The sequence below is a fragment of the Natator depressus genome, chromosome 14 (genome assembly GCF_965152275.1).
Source record: "Natator depressus isolate rNatDep1 chromosome 14, rNatDep2.hap1, whole genome shotgun sequence".
Classification (NCBI taxonomy): Eukaryota; Metazoa; Chordata; order Testudines; family Cheloniidae; genus Natator; species Natator depressus.
The window spans coordinates 28,386,248-28,403,389 of NC_134247.1; the positions used below are offsets into that span (position 1 = coordinate 28,386,248).

A 17,142-nucleotide genomic window follows, 5' to 3' on the forward strand; every position below is an offset into this window, starting at 1 on the left:
ACTTCTTTTCCGTCTCTCTTAAGATGGTAGTATTCTGAGGCTAAGCATGATTCTTAAGGCAAATTCACATACATATGATTACTACAGCTTGGAATTCAGCAGTGTAGAGACATGTCTATCTGGACATGGTTTCAATGCACTGCATCCACTGGCCATGGCTGTAGTAGGAAGAGAGGCTGACACATATGCCCTTGTATTAAAGGCCTGGTATAAGGCAGGGCCTGCTCACAGAATTTGGTAAGAATAGGGCTAATATTGCGAAAATACATATTCCTAAGAAGTGCTAAGCACAAAGTATTCATGCAAACACATTCCAATATTAAGTGGTACGAGAACATTCGGGTATTAAAAATGGTAAAAAACATTTTTCAAAAATAACAGGAACACACTGATTCCTTTTAAAGATAAAGTCAGGATGACAGTATATAATGAAAATGTTTTAATTCAACCAACATGTACAAGGTGATAACTAGCTACATCAGGGGGTAGTAACTAATTATGTCAGAGGCAGTACTAACTTGTTTGTATTCGGGTATAAAAATATATTTCAGAGGGAGTATATTTGTTCAGCCGAGGGGGGAACGGAAAGTCCCACCATTCACGGCACTGCGTCCATTGTTACAAACATGCATGTTTTGGTATTCTTGTAGAGTCTGCCAGGTGCTATTACCATGCTTTGTCAACAATAAACCTGGTCTGGTGCCTTCGTATCTTAACGGATCTTGTAGTCATTGAGCGGTTCATTCAAGGTCTGCTGTGCCAGCTGTCTGCACAGAGGTGGGGCAGCACACACAAAAAACACATACACAGCCAAACATCTAACCACACTGGTGACCCACAACTTCATGACTCAGTGAACAGCAAGCTGGGTCTACATTATGGTGCATAGCTGCATGTGTCAGTGAAAGGCTCTGGCAGGAGTAGGCCACAGGAAAAGGCTCAGCAAGGAGAGCTGCTGGAGTCTTTCCCCACAGCCAGAGTCTCCCTGCCCTAGGCTCCAGCAGCTCCCAGAGTAGGGGAAAGGGTCTGGCAGCAAACTGAGGCAGGGAGGAAGGGGGACACTGCGTTGCTAAAAATAGCAGTGTAGATGGGGGAGGCAGTGCTTGGATGAGTTGAGGGCCAGTGTAGGGTACATACCCACAGGGTTCAGTCATGTCTTTACTCTAGTCTCCTAAGCCGTGCCTCACCTTCTACACTGCTATTTATAACCGTGCTAGAGAAGTCCCTACACCACGATTGGAATGAAGCTAGAGGCGAGTGTAAGGTATGAGCACTTTAGATAGCTCTGTAGTTCAAAAATCATACACAAAAATTAAAGTTAACTTGAAAGTATTCTAAAGTTTCAAACACACACAAAGATGGATGTGAGATTTTGAAGTCAGAAGATAGCTTTTTTTCTCTCACACACAGTGTAATGTAACAAGGGAGAGAGATTTAAGGATGCATTTTTCACCAGCAGGTAATTCTCACTCAAATGTGTAAACACAGCACAGCTGCAGGGGATGAGTGTGAGATGCAGAGCAGAGCAGAACAGTGATTTAACAAAATTGCTAGCTCTCACTAGCACTTAAAGGTACAAATTGAATTAAAGTAAGAAAACAAAACAGAATTTATCATCCAACAATGAATTTCCACAAATGATAACTAAATCTCAGATGTGTTATGTACTCAACAAACCAGAGATGTCAAGAGTAGCTCTTTTAAGCAGTATACCAGATAATTTAGTAATCTAGTGAAGTGAGCGCAGCACTATACACACAAGTGTAAGCAATAATTGGCAATTACAAGTGAAAGCACACAGTCTAACTCAGCACCAAATCAATTTTAATTATAATTTTGTCAAATTCAAATCCTATAACTTAGTCCAGTTGCCCCTCCAGTTGCCGGCAGTTCAGCTGTCCCTCCCCCCACTGCCATGTGCTACTCCTGCCCTCTGCCTTGGAGCTGCTCCAGGGAGCCTTCTGCTTGCTGTGCGGGGGCGAGGGGAGGGGAGAGGAGGGGGGCTAATGTCAGGGTGTTCCCCTCCCCCCTGCTCCTGCCCGCGCTTACCACTTCTCCATAGGGCAGGTGGGGGGACACAACAGGGCTCAGGACAGAAGGAGCTTGCTGGCTGCAGCTACTGTCTCAACTTGCTGATCTACTTAAAAAGGCAATTGTAAGATGCCTATCTCTGCATACTCATCTTACAGGGAGATTGGGCTCCAAACTCAGGCTCTGAGGATCCCAGTGTCATACCTGTGATTTTCTACGACCCTAAAAGTTAGGTGTTGTAATTCTCGATGTCACAACACCTAGGCCCCTTGGTGGATCCAGGCCCGAAACACTATCAAGAATAAATGAGAAGTCACATTGTATAAGATAAAGATGGTTGTAGGTGAATAACATCAAACTTTAATATAGGAGCTGAACAGAGGATGCTATAATCAAATCCCATCATAACATGGGACTCTATCTCAGCCTCTTGCTCTGCACAGCTCTGTTCCTGGTAGTTAATTTCATTCTCTCCTTTAACAACTATTGCATGTTCTTGTTATATGGTCACTCCAGACTGTCCTGACTCTCTGGGAATCATAAGACCCAACAAAGGTGTTATTTACTTGATCCATCCCTAGCCACGACACTTCTAGGGTTTGTGTCCTGTGTGGATTTTCTTATGCCTAATGAGGGTTGAGCTGTGCCGGAATTGTTTCCCGCAGTGGGGGCATTCGTAGGGTCTCTCTCCCCTGTGAATTCTCTGATGTGATCGAAGGTGTGAGTTGCAAGTAAAGCTTTTGTCGCATTCATTGCATTTGTAAGGTCTCTGCCCTGTGTGAGTTCTCTGGTGGTCAGTAAGGGCTGACCTCTTGCAGAAACTTTTCCCACATTCAGGGCATTTAAAGGGTTTTTCTCCTGTGTGGATTCTCTGGTGAGTAATAAGGGCTGATCTGCAAAGGAAGCTTTTCCCACAGTTGTTGCACGTATTTGGTCTCTCTCCAGTGGGGATTCTCTGCTGAACAGTTTCTTTGATTTGCTCAACCCCTCTGCTCTTCTGAGCGGATTTACCCTGTCTCTGCCCTGGCTGGTTTCCCTGATGTCTCTCTGGTCTGCACTGACTCTGCAAGGCCTCCTTGTGCTCAGGATTCTGGAAAACATTCCTTTCAGATCTTCCTGATAGAATCCCATGTGTTTCCATTTGCTCGGGACCTTCCTGCTGAGGGTTCTCCTCCTTTTTCTCACTCACCGTCCCATCACCTGCTGGGACAGAGACAGAATCCAGACAGGAGTCACTCCCTGTGCTGGGGGAAAGGGAATCTCAGAAAGAGGGAAAGGAACGGGGAATAAACCCAAACAACTGCTGGGAAGATGGAAATATCAGGAGCTAAATCACCACCCCTCCAAAAAATCTTCCCCAGAGGAGAGACAGGAGGGGACCCAGCCATTCTTCACATCCTCTGAATATAAATAAAGGCAGGGGCTGAAGAGTCAGACAGTCTTGATTCATAGATACTAAGGTCAGAAGGGACCATTATGATCATCTAGTCTGACCTCCACCACAACGCAGGCCACGGAATTTCACCCACCCACTTGATGAAGAGCCATGTCTGCATGAGGATACAAGAATTGGTTTCTGAAGCAGGTTAGCTGATTCCTCACCTGTGTGGGCATCTCTTGAGATCTCCCTTTCCTCATAGCCCCAGAGACTGGGGATCCATGGCTCCTCCCCTCGTTCCAGCCAGGAGATCACACTGGGTTTGGAAATCGGAAATCCTGCTTGGGGGGGAAAGGGAACAAATGCTTATCTTGTTCATTAAGGTTAGTGCTGTTACTTCCAGACCCAGGATCTAAGCAGCAAAATGCAAAAAGGGTCTTTCCCCTACCCATCCCCACCCTACAGGGACTGGGATATAAACTGTAAAAGATCCCATGTTGAACTGGGCTGGAGCAAGGGTTCATCCACTCTGCCTAGGGAGCAGCCCTAAATTATTCCCCGGGGAAGCAGAGCAGAGTTGCTATGCTCTCTAGGTATTTGGGGTACAAGTAAATTCTCCATCACTGCCAATGACACCTCCCCTCCACACCCACACACCTTCACAACAGAGGCCAAGCTCCCTCATGTCTCCTTATGTGTCCATGGAACACTTGGGTCCACAAGGCTGTCATCCCTGATTGGAGTCTCTAGGTGCTTCCCCGAGAACAGTTGTTAAAAAATAAACAGAGGAAATACCACTGATGGCCTGGAAAGAAAATCACTAGACACCTGCTCCCAGTCCATTGCAGAGAGCAAAGAGCCTGCTCTCATGGGCACTACAGGCCCATCCCCTGGCTGCTGAATGCTCAATCAGCCGTTCCTCACTGCCCATGAGACCTGCTCTGCCCACCCAGACGCCCAGCTGACTGACATCTCGGGTGTGGTGCTGGCTCTTCTCACTATCTCATCCTGCTCCATACTCCACAGATACAGCAAGGACCACTTTGGAGGAAAAGTTGCCGGTCTCCTCCTGCCTAGGCTCAAATAGTAGAATAATAGAAATGTTGAGCTGGAAGGGACCTCAAGAGGCCATCTAATCCAGCCCCCTGTGCTGGGACAGGACCAAGTATACCTAGGCCATCCCTGACAGGTGTTCATCTAACATGTCCAAAACTCCAGTGATGAAAAGAAAAAAGAAAAGGAGTACTTGTGGCACCTTAGAGACTAACCACAAGTACTCCTTTTCTTTTTACGAATACAGACTAACACGGCTGTTACTCTGAACTCCAGTGATGGTGATTCAACCAACTTCTTTGGTAATATGTTCCAGTACTCAACTATCCTTAGAGTTAGAAAGGTGTTTTCCTAATATCTAACCCAAATCTCCCTTGCTGCAGATTAAGCTGATTATTTCTTGTCCTGCTTCAGTGGACATGGAGAAAAAACCACTGTCCTCTTTAAAAAAAACATATTTGAAAGCTTATGCTCAAATAAATTGGTTAGTCTCTAAGGTGCCACAAGTCCTCCTTTTCTTTTATTTGAAGACTGTTATCAGGTCCCCCGTCAGTCTTCTTTTATCAGGACTAAATATCCCCAGGTTTTTAAACCTTTCGTAGTATTTCATGTTTTCTAAACCATTTTTCATTTTTGTTCCACTCTTCTGGACTCTCTCCAAGTTGTCCACACCTTCCTTAAATTGTGGTGCCCATAACAGGACGCAATACTCCAGCTGAGGCTCACCAGTGCTGAGCAGAGTAGGACAAGTACATCCCACATCTTACATATGAAACTCCTGTTGATAAATGCCAGAACTACTTTAGCCTTTTTTACAACTGCCTCACATTGTTAGCTCATAATCAATCAGTGATAATTTTTTCTGCAGTACTACTACCTAGCTACTTATTCCCCATTTGTTCCCCATGTAGATACTCATAGACAGTAATCAATCCACCCCTTAATGTTCTCTTTAAGCTAAATAGATTGAGCTCCTTGAGTCTATCACTATAAGTCAGGCTTTCTAGTAAACATTGTTGTGTCTTTTTGCTAAACCCTCTCAAATTTACAAACATTCTTCTTGAATTGTGGGCACCAGAACTGGACACAGAGCATCCCAGCAGTGGTCGCACTAGTGCTGAATAAAGAGGTAAAATAATCTCTCTACTCCTCCTTGAGATTCACTTGTTTAGGCATCCCAGGATCCAGAGGCAGACTAAGATTTCCTGGGGCCCTGGGTCAGAGCAAGTGGAGGGCCCCTCCCCATCCCTTCCACCTGCAGCCCGGCCCCCATTCCACCCATTCCGCCTGTGGCCCCACCCACAGCCCCACCTCTTTTTGTCCCTTCCCCAGGGCCTGTCCCTGTTCCACCCAGCGTCCTCCCCGTCCCGCCCCTCCATTGCAGCCCCACAACCCCTTTTGCTCCTTTCTGCCCTCCCTGCCCCACTGCGGCCCCAAGACTGGAGAAGCTCTGTCCCCATGCCACGGCCCCAGGGCCACAATGGGGAGAGAGAGCTCTTCCAGTTCCAGGGCTACAGCAGGGCTCTGGGTGCTGGGGCTTCCCCCGCTACCCCCTTGCATTTCTGCAGGGGATCAGAGTCAGGGGGTTGGGGCTTATCCCACCCCGCCTGCCTGGTGCTTCTGCTGGAGAGCAGGTCGGGCTTGGGGACTTGCCCTGCTCCCTGCGGCTGCTGCCAGGGACAGGTCGGGGCTGCTGGAGAGGAGCTCCAGGCTTCCTCCAGCAGAAGTGGATTTTTTCCGGGGGCCTCCCAGTTGGTCAGGGCCAGTGGCTAATCCACTACTTCCAGGATTGCATTAGCTCTTTTGGCCACAGCATCACACAGGGAGCTCATGTTCATCTGATTATGCACCACGACCCTCAAATCCTTTTCAGGCTCACTGCTTTTCCTCCATCATGTAAGTATTGCCAACTTTCCTTGTTCTCAGAAGTATACATTTACATTTAGTCATATCGAAATGTGGTAAACACCCAGTATACTATGAGATATCCAGATCACTCTGAAACAATATCCTGACCTTTTCGCTATTTAGCACTCCCTCAATTTTTATGTCACTCACAAACTTTATCAGTGATGATTTTATCTTTTCTTTCAGGTCATTCATAAACACATTAAATAGCATAGGGTCAAGAACCGATGCCAGTGGGAGTCCACTCAACACACACACACGATGACGATTCCCGATTTACAGTTACATTTTGAGACCTATCAGTTAGCCAGTTATTAATCCTTTTAATATGTGCTGTATTAATTTTATATCTTTCTAATATTTTAATCAAAATATTTTGAACAAAGTCAAACAAAGTCTAAGTATATTACATCAAAACTTTTACCTTTATCAACCAAATTTATAATCTCAAAAAAAAAAATCAGGTTAGTTTGACAGGATCTATTTTTCATAAACACACATTGATTTACATTAATTACATTACCCTCCTTTACTTCTTTATTAATCGGGTCCTATATTAGCTTCTCCAGTATCTTCCTGTGATTAATATCAGGCTGACAAGCCTATAATAATCTGGGTCATCCTGTTTACCCTTTTTGAAAATTGGCACATTAGCTTTCTTCCAGACATTTGGAACTTCCCCAGTGCTCCAAAACTTATTGAAAATCAACATTAATGGACAGTGAGTTCCTCAGCCAGTTCTTTTAAACCTCTTAGGTGCAAGTTATTTGGACCTGCTGAATTAATAATGTCTAACTTTAGTAGCTTTTGTTTAACATTCTCCAGAGATACCAATGGAATGGAAAGAGTGTTATAACCACCCTGTGATATGACTAAATCATCTTTTGCATCCTCAAATACAAAATAGAAAAATATTTATTGAAGACTTCTGCCATTTCTAAATTATTATTGATAATGTTATCATTTCCGCTTAGTAATATACTACTATCATTGTCAGGATTGCTTATTGTTCCTAATATTTTTTTAAAATCTCCTTCTTATTGTTCTTAACTCTGCTAGCCATAGATTTCTCCTTGTGTCCCTTGGCTTCCCTTATCAATTTTTTTACACTTCCCAACTTCTGATTTATTTTCATAATGGTCAAACTCCCCTTTCTTCCATTTGTTATAAATATATTTTATTTTGTATTTTACAGCTGCCTTCACCCTCCCTCTAAACAGGTTGGTATTTTAACCAGCACAGCCTTCTTCCTCAGTTGTGGAATTGTGGCTTTTTGGGAATCCAGGAAGGTGTCATTAAATTGATTCCCAATTATCATTCACATTTTTCTGATGAAATTCTTCCTCCCAGCTGATTTGGCTCATAATTGTTTTCAACTTTGTGAAATTGATCCTTTAAAAGCACCAGTTATATAACTGGTCTGGACTTCATTCTAATACACATTATAAATATGACCAAGTCATGATCACTTTTACCTAAGCTCCATTAACATTATGTCCTTGAATCGCCTGTCCCAAGGGAGGGGACGTGGAGGGCACAGTCTCTCACACACCGGATCTGGGAATACTGGGGCTGATCCCCCTGAAATGTAGGGGACCAATGAAGAATCCTGCACAGCAGTTGACCCAGGTGCTTCAGAGCCACACAGATTCTAATACCCAAGGGGACAGGAATCCTTACCCAGTGAGGTCACAATCTCATAATTCTCCTGCATGATATCCCTGTAGAGGGCTCTCTGACCCAGGTCCAGCAGAGCCCATTCCCCTTTGGTGAAATACACAGCCACCTCCTCGAAGATCACAGGCTTTGCTACGGCCATGTCACTTCTCCGTCTCATGCTGGGATGGGATGACCTGGAGCTAATGTTCTGCAGCCTGTCAGGGTAAGAAGGCAATTGAGGAGGTTTCAGAAGGGGCTTCAGTCCCTTTTACAGCCAGATTCATCCCAGGTTCTTTCCCAGACAGTTCTAGATTCTGCCATTCTGGGGGGATGTTTATGCTAAGATATTAAAAACAAGACCCTAAAGTTAGGCTCAGAAATTCATAGTCAGTTTTCTCCATCAGTGGCCTGAGTTTAAAATTGCGGAGCCTGCAACATGGGTGTTCAGTTCTGAGTGTTCACTGTTGATAATGAAGCTACTTATTCAGGTGCCTGAGTATGGATATAACTGTCTAATTATGCTCCTGTATTTAGGCTCCCTGGCCTTCATCATTTTATTATAGCACAGATCAGGGCTGGCCCACAACATTTTGACACGAGGTCTCAATTCTACCTTCTTCCTGTTCTACTCCTCTCATGGTACTGCTCTGCTACCTACCCCAATAAAGGAGAACTAACAACTTAAAATGCCTTGTTCAAAAATTTTAAGTAACACTTAACTTTCAAACACCTGAACAGCAAATGTAACTTTTCTTGTCTGCATAGTAAACACTGGGGTTTTTATCTGTTTGAATAATCAAAGTGGTGCTTTCCGTGCCTTCTTGGTTGCAAAGATTTGAACTACTTCCTGCTGAAGGTCCACAGTCTGGGCCACCTCATGCTCTATTGAGATGGCTGCAAGGCCGACCAGCCTCTCCTGCGTCATTCTGGAGCGTAGATGTGTTTTTATTAACTTCAGCTTGGAGAAGCTGCATTCTCCACTGGCAACTGTTACAGGAAATGTTAGAAGTATGCGCAGAGCCACAAAAGCATTTGGAAAGAGGGTGGTCATCTTATTTGTGCACATATATTCCAGAACAGCCTTTGGAGTTGATCCTGCTGAAATGTATCTTGAAAGGGCTTTCAGTTCATCACCTAAATCACTCGTATCAATATCGCGCATGTCATCATGTGTCAACACTGTCTCTAGTGCCCTGCATTGCTGGTGTAGGTCTTCTTCAGGTATAGTGAGGAGTTTGGGAATATCATACAACATCCCAAATATACTGCTGTGTTCCTTCAGCTGCATGAAACGTTCTTCAACTGACTGTATTGCACAATCTACCATCTGGTTACAGAATTCAACTTTGAATTGTTTTTTGGGGTCTCTTATGGGATTATCCTGTGCCTTGTAATCAAAATGTCGTCTTCTTCGCTGACTCTTGTATTCTTGAATGGGTGGGAAAATAGCTTCAGTGTGAAGTTCCTCTGCCAACTTCTGTGCACTCTTCAGAACGTTTTGAAATCCCTCATCTGACCAGTAAGACTGTAGGTATGACTTCGCTTTGTCCAATTGTTCCATTGCTCCAGATATATCAAGGTCAAAACCTTGGAGTCTCTTGCTTACAACATTTATTTCAAACAGTATGTCATGCCACAACATTAAGCCACACAGAAATTGGAAGTGATGTATGTTTCTGGTGATTCCATTTCCCTCTGCCACTCTTCTCCCACGAACAGTTCCTGTCATAGCATTATCCTCCATAAATGGCAACTATGGCATCACCTATCTTCCCAATTTGGTGTTTGATAGGCTTTATCGTGTCCACTTGACTTTCCCATCGTGTGGCACTCAGTGGTTTCAGTGTCAGAGAGGAAGTTCCCAGATGTTGCTTCAAAATTTGCCATCGATGAGTTGATGCAGAGAAAACTACATAGATGCTTTGAATTACATTAAAAAATTCAGCAGCCTCACTAGAAGCTGATGCTGCATCACTGACCACCAAGTTCAATGAATGAGAACTGCATGGGACAAAAAAAGCTTGAGGGCTTAACTCTCGGATCCGTGTCTGCACTCCTCTGTTCTTTCCTCTCATGTTGGCACCATTATCGTAGCCCTGACCTCTCATGTCAGCAATCGCAATTCCCGTATCTTCCAGCTTTTTAAGAAGCACATTTGTCATACCAGCTCCTGTAGTATCATCAATGTCAATACATTCTAGAAAATGCTCTCTGACCGTCACCACTGCAGGGACATTTTCACTAGGTTCTGTTGATATTACAAAACGCACCATTAAAGTCATTTGTTCCATATGGCTGATGTCAGGGGTGCAGCCCAGAATAACAGAGTAATATCTTGCTGACTTCAGATCTGCCACAATCTTCTGCTTGACTTTTGTTGCCAGTAACTGTATGATCTCATTTTGAATTGTTTTTCCAAGGTAGTGGTGTGTACACATTTCTGGGGTGGTGACTCTTCTTAGCTGCTCCTGGAGTTCAGCATCAAACTCAGCCACCAGCTCCACAAGTTTAAAGAAGTTTCCATTGTTTGGCACATATAGCTGATCTGAAGTGCCACGCAGTGCTAGGTTTTGGGTAGCAAGCATTCTCACCATGGCAATGAGCCTTTTCTGAACATTTTGTCAGTAAAGAGACTCTGATGTTATTTTCTCTTGATGCTGATCATCTATGGGGTCCTTTAACCTAAGTCTTATCTCATGCTCTTTCCACCTATGGAATGTTCTCTGGTGATTTGCTGCCTTCTCATGGCATGCCAGATTTCCAGCCAGATTTTTCCAGTCCTTTGTTCTTGTAGAACCCAATGTGGCTGGAACATTAGACTGGAAGAGTTTGCAACAAAAACAGTGTGCGGCATTTTGGGGTTTTGAGGACATAAGCCATGGCATCTCCACTTTGTCACCATTGGGGATTTCACGCCAGTAATGTGTTGAATGGAAACGTCTATTTTCATTGTCTTTGTGGAACATGAAGTTTTTCACTTGCTGTGATCCATGCAGTACAAGGAAGTCCCTCGGGCTACTGCTCAAGTGGGTCCACAGTCCTGGATCACCTAGACTTAAGGAAGTAAACTCAGTAACGGCTGTTTCTTGCGCCTCCACCACACTCTTCTCTGATCTACACTTTTCTTCAGGAATGTGCATGTGTCATAAATATAAAGGGAAGGGTAAACACCTTTAAATCCCTCCTGGCCAGAGGAAAAACCCTTTCACCTGTAAAGGGTTAAGAAGCTAAGATAACCTCGCTGGCACCTGACCAAAATGACCAATGAGGAGACAAGATACTTTCAAAAGCTGGGAGGAGAGAGAGAAACAAAGGGTCTGTGTCTGTCTGCATGCTGCTTTTGCCAGGGACAGAACAGGAATGGAGTCTTAGAACTTTTAGTAAGTAATCTAGCTAGGTATGTGTTAGATTATGATTTCTTTAAATGGCTGAGAAAAGAACTGTGCTGAATAGAATGACTATCCCTGTCTGTGTCTTTTTTGTAACTTAAGGTTTTGCCTAGAGGGATTCTCTATGTTTTGAATCTAATTACCCTGTAAGGTATCTACCATCCTGATTTTACAGAGGTGATTCCTTTACTTCTATTAAAAGTCTTCTTGTAAGAAAACTGAATGTTTTTTCATTGTTCTAAGATCCAAGGGTTTGAGTCTGTGGTCACCTATGCAAATTGGTGAGGATTTTTACCAAACCTTCCCCAGGAAGTGGGGTACAAGGGTTGGGAGGATTTTGGGGGGAAAGACGTGTCCAAACTACATTTCCCAGTAAACCCAGTTAAAGTTTGGTCGTGGCAGTGGATATGCCAAGGGCAAAGGATAAAATTAATTTGTACCTTGGGAAAGTTTTAACCTAAGCTGGTAAAAGTAAGCTTAGAAGGTTTTCATGCAGGTCCCCACATCTGTACCCTAGAGTTCAGAGTGGGGGAGGAACCTTGACAGCCTGGTTACATCCATTTGAGATGGAGATATGGATGCTGCAATAGCTGCCAGGTCACCTGCACTCTGACTAACTGGAAGACCAGGCATCTCCTCACCACTCACATCCTCACTGGGGCCAGAAGGCTCACCGTGAACATTTGTGTCTATGTATCTCAGGAGACCTCCTTCCTGCTTAGATAGGAAAGCTTCCTTCACTTTCTTTCTTTTTCTGAGTGCTGCCCCAGAGGGGCGTTTTCTTCTTTCACTCATGACTGCTGTTCTGTGCCAGTTATAGTGGCTCTCAACACTCAATTGAAGGGGACAAATAAGCAGGCTCGTAGCAGGGGCTGAGTGAGGGAAGATATCAGCGTCTTAAGGGTCTAACTGGCTCCTACTACTTCAGTTGACTGCCTGTTCTCCTCAAGTGGTTCAGGGAAGCAGCAGGAAACAGGAAGCTCCCTGAGAAGCTGGTGTTAATCAGTCCAGGCTCCTGGGGATGAAGAGACATACATAAGAGGCTCCTCCTCCTCTCTCTCCCTGCTGCTTTCTGTTATTGCCTCTCTCCTTTTCTCCTACCTGCCTGTTAGGTGTCTTGTGCCCTCCTTCCTCCAGGACAGCACTCCCCCATCTCTGGGCATCTCGAGCAGAGAGAATACAGAGGCACCAGCAGCAGACACAATTTTCTACACTCTGGGTCCTAGTGGCTCCCCCCCACAGTCTGGTACCTGGGGCGGCTGCCTCAGTTTGCGTCATGGTAAGGCCAGCCCTGACCTGGCATTTGTATTGGGATCCTATGCCAGGGGAAATAAGGTGGAAAACATATGACCAACTCCAAGTGCAGCTCAGACTGGGAAAAGTGAATGGGAATGGAATTCCAAAATTAAGAAAAGAGTAACATTTTATCATTGTTGGTACGGAGACTAGTACTGGTACAATGACTACATGTGCTATTACTCTTTTCCCATAGTGCCTGCAACACAGCCGCTCTCATAGATAGGGTCCTCATTGGTCACTTACACCTGGCAAACCTTCAAGGTAAGTGAAATAGGACTAGGGAACACATTTGCTGACCTCCTGACTACTTCTGAGCGTAAGGCCATGACAATAAAAGTGGGAGGTGGTTTCCTGCAGCAAGCAGAGATGCTCTCAAGGGAGTAAATGGACAAAGGAAAGGACATGCAGGAGAGGATGCTGGACAGGAGGCAAACAGCTTTTTACCTCCTCCTGTGGATGACTGTCAAGATCACTCAGCAGTGTTTTCTCCATACTGTCTGACAGAAGTTTGAAATTGTACTGATGCACAAAAACCAGATCAATTATTGTATGCTGAGAGAGGAATCATGGGAGTTTGTTACTTTGACCCCAATTCCAAGAATTCCAGTAGGTTCCAGTAGGCAACCCACAATGCACCATGAAAAAAACTCCATAATGCAGACAGCCCAGCAGCAGAGCATTGCAGCATGGGGTATCTGACCTGAATGCTGCAGTTATTTTGAAAAAGTGCTAAGCTGTATGGATGCAATGATTCACCTTGTAATCAAAATGTCGTCTTCTTCACTGACTCTTGTATTCTTGAATGGGTGGGAAAATAGCTTCAGTGTGAAGTTCCTCTGCCAACTTCTGTGCACTCTTCAGAACGTTTTGAAATCCCTCATCTGACCAGTAAGACTGTAGGTATGACTTCGCTTTGTCCAATTGTTCCATTGCTCCAGATATATCAAGGTCAAAACCTTGGAGTCTCTTGCTTACAACATTTATTTCAAACAGTATGTCATGCCACAACATTAAGCCACACAGAAATTGGAAGTGATGTATGTTTCTGGTGATTCCATTTCCCTCTGCCACTCTTCTCCCACGAACAGTTCCTGTCATAGCATTATCCTCCATAAATGGCAACTATGGCATCACCTATCTTCCCAATTTGGTGTTTGATAGGCTTTATCGTGTCCACTTGACTTTCCCATCGTGTGGCACTCAGTGGTTTCAGTGTCAGAGAGGAAGTTCCCAGATGTTGCTTCAAAATTTGCCATCGATGAGTTGATGCAGAGAAAACTACATAGATGCTTTGAATTACATTAAAAAATTCAGCAGCCTCACTAGGAACTGATGCTGCATCACTGACCACCAAGTTCAATGAATGAGAACTGCATGGGACAAAAAAGGTTTGAGGGCTTAACTCTCGGATCCGTGTCTGCACTCCTCTGTTCTTTCCTCTCATGTTGGCATGATTATCGTAGTAGCCCTGACCTCTCATGTCAGCTATCGCAATTCCCGTATCTTCCAGCTTTTTAAGAAGCACATTTGTCATACCAGCTCCTGTAGTATCATCAATGTCAATACATTCTAGAAAATGCTCTCTGACCGTCACCACTGCAGGGACATTTTCACTAGGTTCTGTTGATATTACAAAACGCACCATTAAAGTCATTTGTTCCATATGGCTGATGTCAGGGGTGCAGCCCAGAATAACAGAGTAATATCTTGCTGACTTCAGATCTGCCACAATCTTCTGTTTGACTTTTGTTGCCAGTAACTGTATGATCTCATTTTGAATTGTTTTTCCAAGGTAGTGGTGTGTACACGTTTCTGGGGTGGTGACTCTTCTTAGCTGCTCCTGGAGTTCAGCATCAAACTCAGCCACCAGCTCCACAATTTTAAGGAAGTTTCCATTGTTTGGCACATACAACTGATCTGAACTGCCACGCAGTGCTAGGTTTTGGGTAGCAAGCATTCTCACCATGGCAATGAGCCTTTTCTGAACATTTTGTCAGTAAAGAGACTCTGATGTTATTTTTTCTTGATGCTGATCATCTATGGGGGCCTTTAACCTTAGTCTCATCTCATGCTCTTTCCACCTATGGAATATTCTCTGGTGATTTGCTGCCTTCTCATGGCATGCCAGATTTCCAGCCAGATTTTTCCAGTCCTTTGTTCCTGTAGAACCCAATGTGGCTGGAACATTAGACTGGAAGAGTCTGCAACAAAAACAGTGTGCAGCATTCTGGGGTTCTGAGGACATAAGCCATGGCCTCTCCACTTTGTCACCATTGGGGATTTCACGCCAGTAATGTGTTGGATGGAAACTTCTATTTTCATTGTCTTTGGGGAACATGAAGTTTTTCACTTGCTGTGACCCATGAAGTACAAGGAAGTCCCTCAGGCTACTGCTCAAGTGGGTCCACAGTCCTGGACCATCTAGACTTAAGGAACTAAACTCAGTAACGGCTGTTTCTTGTGCCTCCACCACACTCTTCTCTGATCTACACTTTTCTTCAGGAATGTGCATGGTTCCATCCATTTGAGATGGAGATATGGATGCTGCAATAGCTGCCAGGTCACCTGTACTCTGACTAACTAGAAGATCAGGCATCTCCTCACCACCCACATCCTCACTGGGGCCAGAAGGCTCACCATGAACATTTGTGTCTATGTATCTCAGGAGAGCTCCTTCCTGCTTAGATAGAAAAGCTTCCTTTGCTTGCTTTCTTTTTCTGAATGCTGCCCCAGAGGGGCATTTTCTTCTTTCACTCATAACTGCTGTTCTGTGCCAGTTATAGTGGCTCTCAACACTCAATTGAAGGGGACAAAGCAGCAGGCTGGTAGCAGGGCCTGAGTGAGGGAACATAGTGTCTTAAGGCCCTAACTGACTCCCACTACTTCAGTTGACTGCCTGTTCTCCTCAAGTGGGTTCAGGGAAGCAGCAGGAAACTGGAAGCTCCCTGAGAAGCTGGTGTTAATCAGTCCAGGCTCCTGGGGATGCTAGAGATGTACATAAGAGGCTGCTCCTCCTCCTCTCTCTCCCTGCAGCTCCTGCTGCTTTCTGTTATTGCCTCTCACCTATTCTCCTGCCTGCCTGTTAGGTGTCTTGTGCCCTCCTTCCTCCAGCACAGCACTCCACCATCTCTGTGCATCTAGAGCAGAGAGAATATAGATCCACCAGCAGCAGACACAATTGTCTACACTCTGTGTCCTAGTGGCTCCCCGCCCCAGTCTGACACCTGAGGCGGCAGCCTCAGTTCACCTCATGGTAAAGCCAGCCCTGGCACAGATCCAGCCCCTCTCACCAGAACTAAATCCAGGGAGACTTTTTTAAGCCTTCGCCATAGCGAAATCAATGGGCGCACTCAGACGCTTAATTAAACACGTGCAGTGAGTGTTTGCTGGACGAAAACAGAAAATTCATCGATTCACAGAGTTTAAGGTGAGCCCCAGCTTGAATTACACCCCAATTAAACAGCCCCTTAGCCCCAGGCTAGGGCCAGCCATGGCTTTTAAACCACAGCGTACACATACAGGGCGAGCAGGGCTGGGGCCAGGAGGGGCCGTTGGTGCAGAGTCACTTTCCTGCCCGGCCCCAGCCCTTCCCCCGGGTCTCTCCCCTCACCTGCAGGCTCCGGCTCAGGGGCTGGTGTCGGCAGAGCCCGGGGCTGCCCAGGGGCTGGTTCCAGCCCCCGGGGAAAGTCCCCCCGGCTGGGCCCCGAGGGGCGCTAGGGACGGGCTCTCCCCGCACACACCCCGCTGGGGAGCAGCAGCGGCTTAGCCCGGGCTCCCGGCTCACGGTGGAGGCGGCGGCAGCGTCTGACCCGGGAAGCTCAGCCCCGGCTCTGCGGAGCAGCAAGAGCCAGAGCAACTTCCCCGCCCTTAGCAGCGAGCCACAGAGTTAACCCCTCCGCTGCCAGAGACCGGCCACAAGCCTCGCCCTGCTCCCCGCCCGGAGCCCAGTGACACCCCCGGCGTGACCGAACCCGAGAGAGTCCCCGAGAAACGAGCCCCTGGCGCTGCTGGGGCGGCTTGTTATTGTAACATAAGAAAAGATACAGGAGACGTTTGAAGTAACAGAAAACACTTCACTTAACCTGTTGCTGGCTTGTCTTTCCGGGTCCTCTTGACACCAATTGTTGAGCAGCTAAGCATGCCTGGGACATTGCTTCTTCTAAGGCTCGCCACATAATCATTCCTTCCAAAGAATCCTGTGGGGAACTTTGGTTCCTACGATCATTACATCTCCCTTAAACAAACAAAACAAAATACAATTAGAAAGATACATACAATTTAGCTAAATTTCAACTTTTTTACTTAACTTGTATCAACTTAATTTAGCAGTTTCTAATCTGAAACCTTACAGAGTCTAGAACAATGTGTCTCTTTATGTATCAGGTTTTCTTCTCGCTCTTCCTTTAGATATAGTAGCAAGTGTAT

The 17,142-nt window shown here is 45.4% G+C and overlaps 1 protein-coding gene across 5 annotated transcripts; it reads right to left on the bottom strand.

The window, feature by feature from the left end:
- Positions 1–1,888: 1,888 nt before the first annotated feature.
- Positions 1,889–16,877, bottom strand: LOC141999004 (zinc finger protein 688-like). 5 transcript variants are annotated; one of them, XM_074972075.1, is made up of 4 exons: positions 16,800–16,877; positions 8,051–8,244; positions 3,634–3,750; positions 1,889–3,234 (listed from the first exon to the last, which is right to left on the bottom strand). In XM_074972075.1, exons 2-4 carry the CDS (start codon positions 8,205–8,207, stop codon positions 2,624–2,626), a joined length of 885 nt encoding a protein of 294 aa, XP_074828176.1. In that variant the 5' UTR covers positions 8,208–8,244; positions 16,800–16,877; the 3' UTR covers positions 1,889–2,623. The 5 variants fall into 5 exon arrangements, with proteins under 5 accessions (XP_074828176.1, XP_074828179.1, XP_074828178.1 ...); XM_074972078.1 differs by lacking the exon at positions 16,800–16,877 and adding an exon at positions 16,328–16,559 and having other exon boundaries at positions 1,889–3,231; positions 3,634–3,747; XM_074972077.1 differs by lacking the exon at positions 16,800–16,877 and adding an exon at positions 16,328–16,559 and having other exon boundaries at positions 3,634–3,747.
- Between the last annotated feature and the right edge of the window lie 265 nt (positions 16,878–17,142).